Source organism: Staurois parvus, unplaced genomic scaffold (assembly GCF_062004578.1).
Source record: "Staurois parvus isolate SC_StPar_1 unplaced genomic scaffold, SC_StPar_1.0 ptg000348l, whole genome shotgun sequence".
In the NCBI taxonomy this organism is placed as follows: Eukaryota; Metazoa; Chordata; class Amphibia; order Anura; family Ranidae; genus Staurois; species Staurois parvus.
The window spans coordinates 385,454-403,232 of NW_028318144.1; the positions used below are offsets into that span (position 1 = coordinate 385,454).

Sequence of the window (17,779 nt, forward strand, 5' to 3'; positions counted from 1 at the left end):
ACTGTTGTTTCTGGGCTGTACTACGGGTACAAACAACAAATAACATACACATGTATGGTATCGCTGCGATCGTCAAGAGCTGGAAAATTTATTTTGGGTTGTTCTTTGGTGGTAGGTTATGGCAGTAACAAGAAACACACAGCTAAATTTAAAAAGATTATTATTTTTTTACTATTTTGGGCCAGTTTTCCTTTGATAATAAAAAAAAAATCAGGAGATATCCATTACCATTTACCACAAAATGAAAGCCCAATTTGTCCTGAAAAAAATATGCAGTATAATTCACCTGGATGTACAAAGTAGTTGTGATATGTACGGTTTTACTAGCACATATCAACGTTGCAAAATTGTGCTTAGGCGATTTGTTTTACCCTTAGGTGTGAAGGGGTTAAAGAATATGTTACCCCGACATTTCATATTCCTGATATGTGTATGTTTTATCATGTACTCGTGTTAAAAGTTTCCTGTTCAATTTATATTGCGTCCTTTGTGTGAAATACCTGATGATCCTGCCATTCCCATTGCTTTCCTGTTTTAAACGGACCATGCTAGGTATGAGAGCACATCCATTAAATGTGGTCAGTTTTCTGGCTGTGCTGGGAGAATAGCCTGCCTGTCCTCCAATGACCAAGTCTTGTGGTGACATGCTTCCCAGCCCTGCGCAGTCTTTCAATGGGAAGATCAGTGTCTGCTGTTTCTCCACCCCCACCTCTCGAAGTCTATTATATACCTAGAACAGAGATTATGTAATTACTTACAAAAGACAAGTCTATTGTCTACAGACAACAGAAAGTGAGAAGAAGTCAGGGAAATGCCCTCTTAGGCCTCATGCATATATTTATGCTCCATATATGCTGAATATTTTTTCTGCCAGAATTCAGCAGAAAAAAATGCCTCTAATGTTGCGCATGTTCATGCCTTTATGTGCATATGGAGCTGAGCATCAATGCATTCTACAGGCCAGAATTTTGATTTATTCTGTCCAGTGGACTACCTTTATGCTCATATACGAGCATTTATACACCTTTGCACATGTACACATGAAAATTATGTTCATAAGCTCCTCCCTGAGGGCAGCTTTGGTGTCTTCAAACACTGCTCTTAAAATACCGATTTAAATGCCTGATGTACATGGCCACATAGAACTGCTTTTAGGAGCATAAAAAAATTGCCAGACATTTCTAACAGCGGCAAATTTTCTGCCCGTGTGCATGAGGCGTTAGACAGTTTTCAGCAAAACAAATATTACCATTAGAAGATCCTGACGAAGCTACAAGGGGTGTGGCGTAACGCGTAGATGTGACGTAGTGACGTGGTGACGCACTTCCGGTCTGGCGCCATCTTGCTACACCAAAGTGCCTCAGTACACCCATGTGAGGTGTCACAAGTCCTATCTGTTTGTGTTTAAATGTGAGTTGTTACTTGGCGGTTTTATTCAGAATAAATGTTTTATACAGTTTTGCACTATGGAGGATCTTTGTGCTTTTTTTCCATGACTATCATCACTCCATGAGTTTTAAAGCATATATACAGCGGTACCTGTCCAGGGGGAATAGCAGATGGTGAAGGAGAAAGCATTGGAGAATGTGGAGTACCTTTCACCCAGAGGAAGCGTGCAGGGTCCAGGTGTGACCCGTAAGACTTTTTGGCCCCTGTGGGTCGCAGGGGGAAGGTGAGCGGGCATGCTAGCCACATAAGGATTGTCACCCACCACTTGCACTGGCACAGGAGCATGTGTTTTCATCTAATGTGTGTCTATATATCTACACTGAATACTGTGGACAATACTATTTATCCTGCTACTAGAACCACCGAGGAGTGTTGATCCATACTCCACAGAGGGAATCACTGTGTGTCACCATTGAGTAGTTTGTTTGACACAGAGTGCACTGTTTTTCACTATTGAAATCCACCTTACTGAATTGGGATGTATATTTGTGTTTAATAGATATCGATTGTGTATCATATAAAAATATTATAGCAAAATATTATAGCACTACATCAATATTTAGTATTTGACCATTAGAAGAATTACCCTCCATTCTTGTTTTGGTGAAAACAAAAAAAAATTGAATTTTCTCTGCTGGTCCCAAAGACAATGGTCACCATGATAAATACTCCCTAATGGGGACAGCTATAAAATCAGTAAATGAGAATATAACAATCTTCCAATCGTAATAAAAGGCGTCACATGTATGAACGTTGGGGACCAGAGATACAAAAGAGACCATACAGGTGGCAGGCTCCAGCAATCCCTTAGGTGGTATCAGTGCCTAGTTCAAAGCAGACTGAGGGAAGGCCCGGCCCGGTACCATCACAGGTTCTAGATGTACAATGGAAGATGCGCCTCTCCAAGGTGATGATATACGTATGGAGGACTGGCATGAGTGGTGAAGGCCACTTTTCGAGACCCTATTGAAAGAGACAGGCGGGGGCAAGATAGAAGAGAGAAAGAAAGGAGGGAAAGGAAAATGGGGGTCCACCTAGCTAGGCCAATAAATGCGTTCAAGTTACCTGGGTATTGAAGGAAAGGTAAGAGTTTAGGTGAGTTAGAGAAATCTATTCATGTAAACCACAATTCCCGAAATATGGTGAAGTTTTCATTGAAGCTCCTCCATTCTCATAATACAATACGTGGGGCAGCTGCCCCAGGCCCAGTATTGTGGGGCCCAAAGCAGCTGCCCCTCGAGCCCCTTGTCTTGGAGGGTCCGCTTTTGGTGGCAGATGGAGCAAGGGGAAGCCGAGCATCAAAGGCGGCTAGGATTAAGAGCCCAGGAAGGAGAAGACCTGCACCACCTCCCTGCCCCGATGGCGGCATATACCTGTGCATGGACACCTCCCATTCGTAGCTACAACAACAACAGTAAGGGCCGCTAGGCGGACAGGCTGACCAGGGCCAGGAGGACAAGGATAGGCAAGCGTGCAGACAGCCAGGGACCACAGAGCAGAGAAAGGAACAGATCAGCCGGAATGAGAACGGACCCTGCCCGCTGCTGGAATGCCAGGTACCAGGCATCACACACACACACTCACAGATAGGGACTGGGACAGGGTGGCACAGGAGGAACTGCAGACTGCTAGGGATCACTCTCTCTCACATCCTCCCCCTCTCTCAACCCCACCCCTCCCATTCTCTCTCTCACCCCCCTTCCATCCTCTCTCTCATACACATCACTCACCCCCTTCTGTTTCTGAACCCCTCTCTCTCTCTCACCCCCTTCTCACTCTCATCACCCTCTCTTCTTTCTTTCACCCCCTCGCTCTCCCCCACCCCTCTCCCCGCTCTCACTCCCACCCCCCCTCACTCCCCTCTCTCACCCCATTTCTATCTTTCACTGTCTTTCTCTCTCACCCCTCACCCCCCACTCTCACCCCCTCTCTCCTCCCTCTGTCTCTCCCCCACCCCTCTCTCACTCCCTTCTCTCAGCCCCCTCTCACTCACCCCCCTCTATCTCACCCCCCTTCTCCCCTCTCTCTCTCACCCTCTTCTCTCTCACCCCCTTCTCTCTCTCATCCGCCTTTCTCTAAACCCCCCCTCATACCGCCTTCTTTTTTTCCTCACCCCCCTTTTTCTCTCTCACTCCCTCTCTCTCTCTCTCACCCACCCTCTTTCTTTCTCCTGCCCCCCTCCCATACAGGCATGCCAACTGACAGATGTCAGCAAGTGAATGTCGCTGATCCCCACCCAGCGCTGCCACTGATCCCATCCACATCAAGCACTGCCACTGATCTCATCCCCTCACCAGCGCTGCCACTCATCCCATCCCCCACCAGCACTGCCAGTGATGCCATCCCCCCACTAGCACTGCCACTTATCCCATCCCCGCCAAGCACTGCCACTCGTCCCATCCCTCCCAAGCACCACCACTGATGTCATCCCCCCCAGCACTGCTACTAATCCTATCAATCCCACAGCACTGTCACTGATTCCATTACCCTCAGCACTGCCAATCATCCCATCCCCCCAATAATGCCACGCATCCCATATACCCCCCTCCACCACTACTGCCGCTGATCACACTCTACCCCCCCCCCCCAGCCCCAGCAACCAATGGGTGAGTGGTGATGATGTGCAGTAAACTCTAGCAACCAATCAGCAAGCATAAATAATGTGCTGTAGCCTCTAGCAACTAATCAGTGAGAGATAATGATATACTGTAACCTCTGCAAACCAATCGCTGATCTGCTGCAGTAAACTGATTTTGTGTCTAGTTGCTCTTTATTGCATGTCTAAGAGCAGGTGGAGAGCAAAATTGCATATGGGGTGGGGGGGGCCCAAGAAAATGTTTGCCCAGAGGCCAATCAATATTAAAGACGGCCCTACACACTTCTCTTACACAAGCTGAAGTCCATGTGAAACCGGCCTTAGTAAATCAACCACTATGCCTCAGGAGCGCTGGCAATAACTCCTGTATGAATGAAGCACTCATATACTGTTTGCAGGTTTCATTAATAAATATACGATTACAATGTGTTTTGTTTAGTGCTTTTGCAAATGCCATAGGCATGTTCTTTCATGTTCAATAAATATGCAAGGTTTTTTAAGATTCTTTTTTTGCTTTACAAAAACGTAGTCCCTATTTAACCCTTAGTGACCCATTTTTGCCTTCCACCTCTTAGCAATGTTTTTCTGATTTTTTAATTTTTTTACAATTTATGTTTAATTTTTTTTTTTAATCTTTCATATGTTTTGTTTATTCCTTTTTTGTAGTATAATATTAAAAACAATGCAGAAACATATTTCAAAAAGGCTAGGAACAATATTTTCTACTCTCTTTGTTCTTCACTCTGGGCAGAGGAGCTAAAAGAGGTCCAAGTTTGGTCTTCTTCAGTATATCACTGCAGCCGGCTAGCATGCAGGGATTACAATGCCAAAGTCAGGAAATCTGAAAGAATGTCCTCTTCATGTTCACATAAATTAGCTAAGATGGCTAAGCTCACCTTTAAAAAAAAAAAAAAATTATGAATGCACATACAGTATTTTTGCAATAAAAAATTGTGCATTTATTATTTATCACCCTTGAGCCTGCAACGCATTTCACCCACAATCAGTGAATGGTGGGTGTAATATTAGGCTCTTGCAGACACGTAAGCAGTCCACAGATGATTCAGTTTGTCATCCAGCGATTTGTATAAAAATAATAAAAAAAAAAAAAGACTTGATTACCCCATCTAATATATAGGTATATATAGGTCCGGCAATTTACCAATGTCTGCAGAGATAGTGCGGGTGATATTATGTAAATATACTTGCAATTTGTCCTCCAGGATATCCACTGTCAGAGAAGGGGGCACCGGAGCAGGAAGCAAGGCATCAGGGACCTCTCTGTCTGTTCCTGCCATTTCAGTGGACTCTCCAGAGCACTCACTTGGGCCTCCGAACCTACTCGAGGCTGGGGATGAAGGCCTAGTGAAAATGCAATCCAGCATGGAAGGCCTCGGATCCATAGGAGGTGGTGTGGGTGCCTACCATCACCCGATTTTGCCCATGAGTGTGTCTGAGGACTTCCTGACACGGGTGAGAGCACTCCCATGCCTGTGGCTGCTTCAGAAGGGTGTCGGGAGTCCTTTACAGTCCGAGGATCGGCGGAGCTCACCCTTCACACGTCCGCCATCTTGGGATGCAGTGCATGCGCCCCCTTCCCACCATTTTTATTGGTACACAATAATAAAAAATGGTAAATAATCATAAAAAGTTTTTCTACATAAAAAGATTATCGTGTTCTAAAATCTTTATCCTCATATGTCTACGCACTTCATGAGTAAACTGCTTCTTCAGGACAACATTCAGGAGTATGTGTATATACAAAGCTCAGTCAATCGGCTGGACAAATTGGTTATGTCCTACTGAGTTATGGAGAGGCTTGACAGCAAGGCAACACCGCACCATCCACCAGGGGAATCTCCAACACTCTGTTCTGATTCTACCAAAGTAATTCCACACTGGCAGACTTCCAACATACAGGAGAAACTCAAAAAATTAGAATATCGTGCAAAAGTTAATTTATTTCAGTAATGCAACTTAAAAGGTGAAACTAATATATGAGATAGACTCATTACAAGCAAAGCAAGATAGTCCAAGCCGTGATTTGTCATAATTGTGATGATTATGGCTTACAGCTCATGAAAACCCCAAATCCACAATCTCAGAAAATGAGAATATTGTGAAAAGGTGCAATATTCTCGGCTCAAAGTGTCCCACTCTAATCAGCTAATTAAGCCATAACACCTGCAAAGGGTTCCTGAGTTTTAAATGGTCTCTCAGTCTGGTTCAGTAGGAATCACAATCATGGGAAAGACTGCTGACCTGACAGTTGTGCAGAAAACCATCATTGACACCCTCCATAAGGAGGGAAAGCCTCAAAAGGGAATTGCAAAAGAAGTTGGATGTTCCCAAAGTGCTGCATCAAAGCACATTAATAGGAAGTTATGTGGAAGGGAAAAGTGTGGAAGAAAAAGGTGCACAAGCAGCAGGGATGACCGCAGCCTGGAGAGGATTGTCAGGAAAAGGCCATTCAAAAGTGTTGGGGACTTTCACAAGGAGTGGACTGAGGCTGGAGTCAGTGCATCAAGAGCCACCACACACAGACGGATCCTGGAAATGGGCTTCAAATGTCGTATTCCTCTTGTCAAGCCTCTCCTGAACAACAAACAACGTCAGAGGCGTTTTACCTGAGCTAAAGTAAAACAGACCCAGTCTGTTGCTCAGTGGTCCAAAGTCCTCTTTTCTGATGAGAGCAACCTTTGCATCTCATTTGGAAACCAAGGACCCCGAGTATGGAGGAAGAATGGAGAGGCACACACTGCAAGATGCTTGAAGTCCAGTGTGAAGTTTCCACAGTCTGTGTTGATTTGGGGAGCCATGTCATCTGCTGGTGTTGGTCCACTGTGCTTCATTAAGTCCAGGGTCAACGCAGCCGTCAACCAGGATATTTTGGAGCACTTCATGCTTCCTTCCACAGACGACCTTTATGGGGATGCTGACTTCATTTTCCAGCAGGACTTGGCACCTGCCCACACTGCCAAAAGCACCAAAACCTGGTTCAATGACCGTGGGATTACTGTGCTTGATTGGCCAGCAAACTCACCTGACCTGAACCCCATAGAGAATCTATGGGGCATTGCCAAGAGAAAGATGAGAGACATGAGACCTAACAATGTAGAAGAGCTGAAGGCCGCTATTGAAGCATCCTGGTCTTCCATAACACCTCAGTAGTGCCACAGGCTGATAGCTTCCATGCCACGCTGCATTGAGGCAGTAATTGCTGCAAAAGGGGCCCAAACCAAGTACTGAGTACATATGCATGCTTATACTTTTCAGAGGTCTGATATTGTTCTATGTACAATCCTTGTTTTATTGATTGCATGTAATATTCTCATTTTCTGAGATTGTGGATTTGGGGTTTTCATGAGCTGTAAGCCATAATCATCACAATAATGACAAATCACGGCTTGAACTATCTTGCTTTGCATGTAATGAGTCTATCTCATATATTAGTTTCACCTTTTAAGTTGCATTACTGAAATAAATGAACTTTTGCACGATATTCAAATTTTTCGAGTTTCATCTGTATTATATCATTAAAGGAACAAATGCCTCAGGTTTAACCAAGGTTTCATCAAACCTTTATTGGTTTTTCGCGTTGACTCTCATAATATTTATCTATTTTTTGCTATGTGGTAAAGTTTACATCAACATATATTTTTGATGATATTTTGCATATTTGTACATTTGGGGACATGATGGGTGTTTCTGTGTATATTTTAACCCACTAGGTACCATTTGTGTCTTCATAGATATCTTTCTAATAAGTGTTAATAAAGATTTCTAAGCACATCTGTTGGGGATTAATCTCTATTTTGTTCATCTTCACTATATTTTTTTTAATTAACATTATTATAAAGTATGGGATTATTAAGGGCCATGAGTCAATTTTTATGGTATGGTTTTGAACTCGTGAGCTCATACCTTCCCCTTTGTTATGCAGATGAGTAGAGGGGAAGGTGTTCTGTAGTACAAGGTTGACAATGCTGCACCTTCACAGAGAGACTGTAGTGAGTGAGTATGGTCACCCAAGAAGGGATCACCAGGTGAAAACAAAGGGTAAAAAGCCTGAAAAAAAAAACTAATGCACACACCACATTTAAAGACCAGTAAGCCACAATATATCCATTTTTTGGTTTGGGGTCTAGATAAACTTTAATTTGAAGAGATTCTTATGATACCAGTTTGGTCAAAAACTTAAATCATCTGGAGATCTAGTTAAAGTAGTCATGATCTAGTAGGGAAAAGCGATGTTTATGAAAGTGAATCATTTCATTTGAGAGGTGTGGTGTCCTTGTTAACTGTTATACAGTGGATATAAAAAGTCTACACACCCCTGTTAAAATGTCAGGTTTCTGTAATGAAAAAAAATGAGATAAAGATAAATAATTTCAGAACTTTTTCCACCTTTAACGTGACCTATAAACTGTACTCATTTGAAAAAAAAACTGAAATCTTTTAGAGGGGGAAGTAAACATAAAAAAAAACTAAAATAATGTGGTTGCATAAGTGTGCACACCCTCTTAAAACTGGGGATGTAGCTGTGTTCAGAGTTAAGCAATCGCATTCAAAATCATGTTAAATAGGAGTCAGTACACACCTTCCATCATTTAAAGTGTCTCTGATTAACCCCAAATAAAGTTCAGCTGTTCTAGTAGGTCTTTCCTGACATTTTCTTAGTTGCATCCTACAGCAAAAGTCATGGTCCACAGAGAGCTTCCAAAGCATCAGAGGGATCTCATTGTTAAAAGGTATCAGTCAGGAGAAGGGTACAAAAGAATTTCCAAGTCATTAGATATACCATGGAACACAGTGAAGACAGTCATCATCAAGTGGAGAAAATATGGTGCAACAGTGACATTACCAAGACCTGGACGTCCCTCCAAAATGGATGAAAAGATGAGAAGAAAATTGGTATGGGAAGCTGTCAAGAGGCCTATAGCAACATTAAAGGAGCTGCAGGAATATATGACAAATACTGGCTGTGTGGTCCATGTGACAACAATCTCCCATATTCTTCATATGTCTGGGCTATGGGGTAGAGTGGCAAGATGGAAGCCTTTTCTTCCAAAGAAAAACATACAAGCCCGGCTAAATTTTGCAAAAACACATCTGAAGTCTCCCAAAAGCATGTGGGAAATTGTGTTCTGGTCTGATGAAACCAAGGTTGAACTTCTTGACCATAATTCCAAAAGATATGTTTGGCGCAAAAACAACACTGCACATCACCAAAAGAACACCATACCCACAGTGAAGCATGGTGGTGGCAGTATCATGCTTTGGGGCTGTTTTTCTTCAGCTGGAACTGGGACCTTAGTCAAGGTAGAGGGAATTATGAACAGTTCCAAATACCAGTCAATATTGGCACAAAACCTTCAGGCTTCTGCTAGAAAGCTGAACATGAAGAGGAACTTCATCTTTCAGCATGACAAACACCCAAAGCATACGTCCAAATCAACAAAGGAATGGCTTCACCAGAAGAAGATGAAAGTTTTGGAATGGCCCAGTCAGAGCCCACACCTGAATCCAAAATCTGTGGGGTGATCTGAAGAGGGCTGTGCACAGGAGATGCCTGACAGATTTGGAGTATTTTTGCAAGGAAGAGCGGGCAAATATTGCCGAGTCAAGATGTGTCATGCTGATAGACTCATACCCAAAAAGACTGAGTGCTGGAATAAAATCAAAAGGTGCTTCAACAAACTTTAACAAGGTATTAGTGTAAGGGCGTGCACACTTATGCAACCATATTATTTTAGTTTTTTTAGTTTTACTTTCCTCCACCTAAAATATTTCAGTTTATTGTTCAACTGAGTTGTACAGTTTATAGGTTACATTAAAGTTGGAAAAAGTTCTGAAATGATTTATGTTTGTTTGATTTTTTACATCACAGAAACCTGACATTTTAAGAGGTGCGTAGACTTTGTCCAGTTTTTTCTTTGTATGTTAATTTTGGAGGTTCAGTGGTTGCATTGGACACCCTGGCTGCCGTTGTGCTACATGCTGGGTGTCAGGTGTGCTCCCATGACCTTAATGAGGGGTGAGCTCCCTCAGGTTCACCTGCCCTTGTTTCTGTCCATTTAAATGCATGTGCCTCCATTGTGAGGACTCTCAAGATTTGTAGAGTTAGGAACCACAGATACTCAGGGTGCCGTGACGTGGCTCTGTGGCTTACGTATGTATTTGCAAATGTGTGCTAACTAAACCCCTGTTTTTAGACAGGTTAATTTGTTTTTTGATAGTTGGCTAACTGGCTGGCAGTTTGAACTGGCTTTCTTATCCACCCTCTTTTGATAAGTTATACTTATCCATGTTCCTTGCCGACAATAGCCATTATTAGACTGGGGTAGGCTGGCAAGTTGAACTGGATAGTCCTATTTTTTACTTTGTGACGCCTTCCATGTTCACTGTTTAAAAAGCCAGTTATAGACCTGGGTAGGTGACCAGTTTTTTCTTTTTTTCTTCAGACTTTGTATATCCCCTGTAGCTTTTTTGTAGTTTTGTAGATTTTTCTTCAGCATTACTAAGAGATCTGCTCTTTTATGGTCAGCCTTATGAATCACATCTACTTAAAATTTCGCATTAGAAAGGCCAATTCCTAAAGACCTCTGCATACATTTGCGTAAAGCTTCATCTCTTAACCCATAAAGTAAGGGTCCAAGAAATCTTGGAAAGCACATAAACAGCAGGAATTCTAAAAACTCTGTGCCAACAAAAAATTTGTTCAATTGTTCTTTAACGATTGGAGAAAGAAAAGATGTGATGTATAGAAGGAGCTGAAACGCGTGGAGAAGAACCGTTTTAGATGCTTTTAAGCCAGAGGACTTCCCAGATCCAATCTTTAATGCCACCACTAAAATGCTGATATAGGTAAAAATTATGACAAGACCTACCATAGCTAAGCTGAGCATAGTTTTGATAAATACCACAAATTCTTGAAGGGGGCTCACACTTATTGCTTTCCTCTTACATATCACATATTGACCAAAAAAATCACTTGTCACAGATTTAGCTAAAATAGGGAAATCTACAGCTTTAAGGGTCAATGATACCATCCATAGCACTGCCACTGTTGCGTTAGACCTTTTTGTGGTACATAATTCCACATGTCTTAAAGGAAAACAAACTGATATATAGCGTTCCAGGGCCATTGCTGCCAAGATGAATGGAGTTATCATGTAGGTAAGTTCTCCAATGATCACTAAGACATAGCAGATGGAGATAAGCATGGTTAGAGAAAGCTCAGAGGTCATCAACAACAGAAATCCCAACAGGAGGAACAGGGTATCATAAATGAGCATGTGGAAGAACAGAATGTAACGAGGGGTCTCACGGATGTGAGGAGTGTTGCAATAGACTCGGGTTATGGCCATAATGAAGTAGAGGAAGGCACACAAAAATAAAATAGATGGTAAAACAAGTGGCAGCTTAACCAAAAGGGATATGCTCTGTATATATGTTGAATTAGACATGGCTTAAACAATGCCAAGTAAAGTTCTTCAGCTATGAAGAAAGATAAAACAAATATTAGTGATTGGCTGGGTGGTTGGTTGGCAAATTCGTTTGTTGACAAGACAGTGGAAGAATGCAGAGCTCAAATATGAAAAGCAAAGCCTACCAACCATTTAAAGGATATTTGCGCATTTATGAAAAGTACATTTATCCTTCCTGTTTATTCCCTCTGGCAAAATGAGTCCACTTGCCCCAAATACATACTTCCCTTTATATTACGGCTGACACCTTTTGCAGTCCTGGCAGCAACAATCCTCTAACCATTGGCCATGCTTTTGCAGTCACTCCACATAGACTTTTATGAGTCCATCAATGAACAGAGGAGATTCTCAGATGACATTCCCACAGAGGTCTATCTAGAGAGACTGTGCAGGCATAGTAAGCAGTAAGAAGATTTCCTCTGCCAGGAAGTCTGTAAAAGGCCAAGGTAATGGCAAGGTGTATACAGTATAATAATGAGAATTAACAAAGTTAGGGTTGAGAAGTTTCTAAGTGTGCCGCAGAGATCACTTTGTAAATGAGATCCATGGGCCTGAAGTGAGTAACTCGAAATAAACTGTGATGGGAAGAGAATTGCGCTAGTTGGAGAATATAATTTTTTAAAGTGTCGGGAAACCCAAAAATTAATGACTCCAAGACTATTTTCTATATCTATGTGTTGTGTGTATTTGTTTTAAAAATAGACCAGTGAAGATTAAATACCTGGTGAACCCGCAGGGTTTTATTACTTCTTTTTACAGAGTGGCAACACTATGCCAGTTGATCCACAATCGTCTTCATTGTCACTGTGTCTGCACGATTGTCAGTGTTGGGAAACCAGGTATTTCCTCTTGTTTCCCCCAGCTATCTGTTCCACGTTCCCGATCTCCTCATCTATCATGCTCCAGAAGGAACACAACAAGGATTGTATCACCAATCATCATGGACCACCATTTTGGCCACCTGCTCAAAAGGTGCAAAATTGCTGCATGTATCCCCAATGATGAGCTACTGACATGGGGGAAAAAACCCAGCTCCCCAGAGGCTGTCCCTGTATTATGGTCACCCCATTGGCACCAGGCATTTTTTCTTTTAATGACCAGTAATGCAGGTCATATTTTCCTTCACTGAACAATGATGTCAGGAATTTTGTTTCCCTCTGACCACCAACAGCGGGATATTTTTCCCCTCCTACTAACCAATGACACCTGGAGATTTTTCCTTCCACTTACCAATATTGCTGGACATTTTTCCCACTGACCACGAATGCTGAGGCATTTTACTTTCCACTGACCAGCATTGAGTTTCATAATCCTAACCACTCAGCTCTGTACGATGTGTTGTGTATTACATTCCAAAGTGTTTATTGTATTAACAGTTGCTGATTGCTAAGTAGTTCCCCACTATTTAAATTAAGTTCTTCTTTGGGGTATGATCAGACAGAAATGCATATGTAATGGATGTGAAAAAAGTTCACTACTCTACTGAGGCTTGGTGATTCTGCTGCACTTGACCCAGATTCACTGCCATTAACCAGGCTGGTCTGGCTATAGTTAAACCCATGAATGGAGTAAAGGCTAAGCGAACCACATACATGTGAGCAGATATGTGAGCTAGACCTGCTTAGATTGTGAAGTGAAAGCACAAAAAACAAACACAGATCATTACTGCCATAAGTTCTAAAGCAAACAAATTGCCACTTAGATAAAATGTTTGTCATCTGATGTCTTGCTAGAAATTCTGTATTAAAAAATTTGCTATACTCACACTAGTGCTGTTCATTTAATCCAGGCAAAAGTGAATACATCTGATAAAGTCAGCCTGAATCCCCTTTTTTGCGAGAGATATATATATATATATATATATATATATGAGCTGAGTATTTATATGTTCTCCAATCCCGGGAGTGTTCCACACCAACAATATGTGAATGAGATGTCCAGATAAATTTGGACCCGAGTTAGCAGTTGCAGGATCCAAGCTGGGGAATTAATTATAAGGGCTCCCTTGTGTCACATCCATTGTGTACCAGATGTTACCTTCTTAGAGAGTTTTCCCAGGATATTCTACAACATTTCAACAAGTTGAAAGCCTCTTTTTAACTTGTTGGGACTAACATATCTAGTCATCTCCCTAGTAGGCTTTGGAAAAAAGATGGCAGTAAAGATTTCTCAAATCTATCTATCTATCTATCTATCTATCTATCTATCTATCTATCTATCTACCAACCAGAGAGGACATCATAGGTAGACTGTGAGAATACAGCATGGATAGAAATTATGCCAATAATGTCTAATGGTTATAGGAGAACCTTTGTCCAGGCTATGGACATTCAAGTTTGTATGTAAATATTCTTAAAACAACCCTGTTGGAGTGTAAACAGGTGCTTACAGGTGTTCACTACAAAATAAGGTGTCTACTACAAAGTTCACTTTATTTTTACTGTATTGTTCAAGAAGGATGTAAAATGATGTTTTGGTAAATCTGTTATGCCAGTAAGTGTTAGTCAGTTTGCAGGTTGGCCAGGAGTTAGAAAGAGGTAAGGTCAGCCTGCTCCCGGATGTTCATGGCGTTGCCCCTGTAGCACCCTCTAGGTTGGCTTTTTGTTTTATTTTTTTTTTAGATAGAGGTTGGGTAGGAGCCTGGGATGAGTCAGCCTTGGAGTGAGGTAGTGAGTTTACCTCAGTACAGGCTGGGAGGCTCTACAGGTCAGGGCTTCTGGAGCCCTCCCTCCCTTCCATAAACTCTAAGAACCTTCTGGAAGAGGGGCAGAGGAAGAGAGGAGGCCCAGATCTGCATGTTTGAGGGAACTTGGCCAATCCTCTGGCATGGTAACCAAGGACAACCCTTAAATGTGGCAGAGCTTGGGGAGCAGTGTGCAGTGTTGGGTTGAAGATGGACTGAAAGGAAGGCTGGAATGTAGAGCCTGAGAGGGGGTCCCAGGGAGGGGAGCCTACCTACAGGCTGGTTGCTGGACAGGAGGATCTTCACTGTTCCACCGTCTCTTAGGGAGGACATCCTGAGCAGCAGGGGAGGAGCCAGCCCAGTTAAATCCTGTAAGCAGCTACCAACCCACCAAGCTGACCGGACAGGACAGTGTAAGTACTCCTACACCCCCTGGACCAGATAAAGGGAGAGGGTGGTCAGGTGAAAGACCCAACTAGTTCTCATCTGAGACAACTTAATTGTTAGATCTTGGAATGCCTTGCCTAGGGCTGCTGTCAGTGCAGCTAGGTGAAGAGGAGGATTCATATGGGGTCTGAGAAGGTACACCAAGGGGACTTCAGTGCTCCGTAACAGAGACAGTTGCTATTTTTGCAGTAATGTTGCTAAGAAGTTGTCCTCACGTTTGTAGTTACTTGGCCATCCATGATAACCCAAAACCCCATCCATGTTGTTAACCCCTTAATAAAAACAACTAAAAACTAGTTCAAAGACTGTTTACTGACTTTGAATGTGCAAGTGTGGGAAATGTGTGTTGCCTTGCCATGGAGAGCATAGGGGGACCAAAAACAAATTCAGTGGTCCTCAAGAGCGTGGTGTTACCGGCCCTTTGTCAGGGTCATGTCCACAGCAGAAGTTCTGGAAGATCTGGCATTTCTGCCAGTACTCTACATGGCCGCAGAGGTACACATCAGCCTCAGTTTGGTGCCAGACGACCTTTATAAGGAGGCTCATCACTTCCTCTGGTTGCTGGATGATCTCTAGCTCCCCGTGCCCTGTTCCTGTTTCCTTTGATTCTGACTTGTGATTTCCTGTTACCGACTTGGCTTGCTCCTGGACCTGTCTACTCTGATTTACCCCTGATCTGACCTCGGCTTGGCTTACGGATACCCTCTCTCTCTCTCGCTCCACTGTGAATGACCTCGGCTTTCCCATCTGACTACATCCGCTCTGATCCCCACCTGGTACCTGACCTTGGCTTGAACCGACTACCCAGTAAACATCCAAATCCCGGAAGGGCTTGCATACCATACACAGGTGCCTCCTGTCTGCAGACCTATCTCCGTGTACCAGCTGTGCTTCTGAGTGGACCACCAACCAGCACTCCTACAGGCGACCTGTGCAACCTTGGGCCTGACTCCCGCTGTCCCACTCTCAGGGGAGTCCGGAACTTAGCCGCAAGGGAGGCCCTCTCTCCATTGACATCCATCACCAGGTACGTGATACCCTTCTGGTGGGCTGTAAATACAAGGGGAGGTAGCCTGGTTTGGAGTGGTTGTGCCTTTGGGAGATAACAGGAGGTGTGCTGCAGGATGTAATTCTACCAAGAAAATGTGGTGTGGTCAGGTAAGTGTTGAGGGACTGCTACACACAGAAGGTTTTTTACCTGCATGCATACAGTGTATGAAGGTAAAACACCTCGACCCTTTACAACCACTTTAAGTGTATTACAGTGTATCTGTGCAAGGTGAACAGCTGGCTGGTAAGTGTGAGGTGCTGCCTTGACGCTGATTTTCGCATGACCGTGGCCTATTTCCTAGACATTACTCGCAAAGGGTCCCTACATTAGGCAAGTAGACCCTGCCCACAAGCACAGGGTAACCTGTATATAAAAAATACTTGCAGCAGGTGAAGTGGAGCCTTTTCAAGAAATGGCCTGATGGAAAGGTACTGTAAGTATTTGCAGGACTCTTTTAGCCGATATTTTTTACACCCATGTAACCCTGTGCTGAAAAAGTCACTTTTACAAGTAGCATATGACTGGTTAATCGAGACCTCACTTAAACCCGTATCTGTAGCACTGTGAAGAAATTCCTTCTCACAGTTCACAACAGAATCATGGATGTCTTGAACTCGTTCTTTCACTAGCTCAACTTAACCTGCAGGTTCAAGCTCAACTTCATTTCTCTATCTCCAATTACACAAAAAATGGCAACCGTCCCAACCTATAACCAGCTTTAGCAATAAGGTGCACAAGGAAGGACAAACAAAAGGATTTCCCAGCAACACTTACCAGCCAGCCTGCAAAACAACCAATTTGGCCAGTTTGCTTTAAAAACAGAGGGTTTTGTTTGCGCACATTTGCAAATACATGTGTAAACCACATTCCCATGTCCAGGGTCCTCTGTATACTGTGGGCCTAACTAAAATTTCCAAAGCCTTTATAGTAGGAGCTCATGCGTTAAGGGCAGGTGTGCCTGGAGGAGCCCATTCCTCCTTAACCACTCGCCCTCCTGAGGACTTACCCCCCTTCCGGAACAGGTCATTTGCTGCATTACTTTAACTGGCCATGTAACGCTGCACCCAAATGAAATTTATGTCCTTTTTTTCCCACAAATTGAGCTTTCTTTTGGTGATATTTTATCGCCTGTGTGGTTTTTATTTTTTGCACTATAACCAACAAAAGACCGACAACTTTGAGGAAAAAAACAATATTATGGGCACTTTTTGCTATTAAACATGTCCAATAAAAAATGTAAAAAATCAAATTTCGTCATCAATTTAGGCCAAAATGTATTCTGCGACATGTCTTTGCTAAAAAAAAATCCCAATACATGTAAATTAATTGGTTTATGTAAAAGTTATAGCGTTTACAAATGGCGGCATAGATAATGGAATTTTTTTTATCTACTAGTAATGGCGGCAATCAGCGACTTTTGGAGGGACTGTAGCGGACATTCTGACACTGGGGGGAACTAACTTGGTGTCACCCCAGTGACACCAATGCAGTGATCAGTGCTAAAAAAAAAAAAAGCACTGGCACTGTACTAATGGCACTGGGCAGGAAGGGGTTAATCTGAGGGATGATCAAAGGGAAACTTGTGTGCTGGGAGTGTTTTACTAGAGGGCGGGTGTTCTTCACTGTAAGCACATTGATCGCGATGGCTGTACTGTGCACAGCCATCCCGAGCAGTGTGCTCGAGCTGACAGGGAAGAAGACTGCTTGTAAACAAAACAATCTTCCTCCCCGTCGGAGATGCTCGGTAATCACCTGGTGCCGGCAGGTAATTACCAGCCGGGACCCGGTGATTGACATCCACTACCGCGAATGGCAGCGCAGGTAGGGAGCATGTGCGGCTTGTGCACACCCCCTACCCAGAAATTCAAAATCACGTGATTCTGCGCATCCGTGCCGCCCTGTAGCAGTATATCTGCTACAGGGCGGTCCTTAAGCGGTTAAAGGTACAGGGACGCACATGATGCCCAGCTATACCAAAATGACAGCAAAGGCATCCAGTGCGTTCCTCCGTCCAAATTAGTCAACTACACAAAAAAGGGCAACCGTCCCAACCTATAAACAGG

General features: G+C 43.2%; 1 protein-coding gene across 1 annotated transcript; it reads right to left on the minus strand.

The window, feature by feature from the left end:
• Positions 1-10,468: 10,468 nt before the first annotated feature.
• Positions 10,469-11,514, minus strand: LOC149456775 (odorant receptor 131-2-like). The gene has a single exon (XM_089684501.1). It carries the CDS (start codon positions 11,512-11,514, stop codon positions 10,612-10,614), a length of 903 nt encoding a protein of 300 aa, XP_089540627.1. The 3' UTR covers positions 10,469-10,611.
• Positions 11,515-17,779: the final 6,265 nt, after the last annotated feature.

Coding starts and splice junctions, on each gene's coding strand:
- LOC149456775 (XM_089684501.1), bottom strand. CDS start 11,514: ATGTCTAATTCAACATATATACAGAGCATATCCCTTTTGGTTAAGCTG.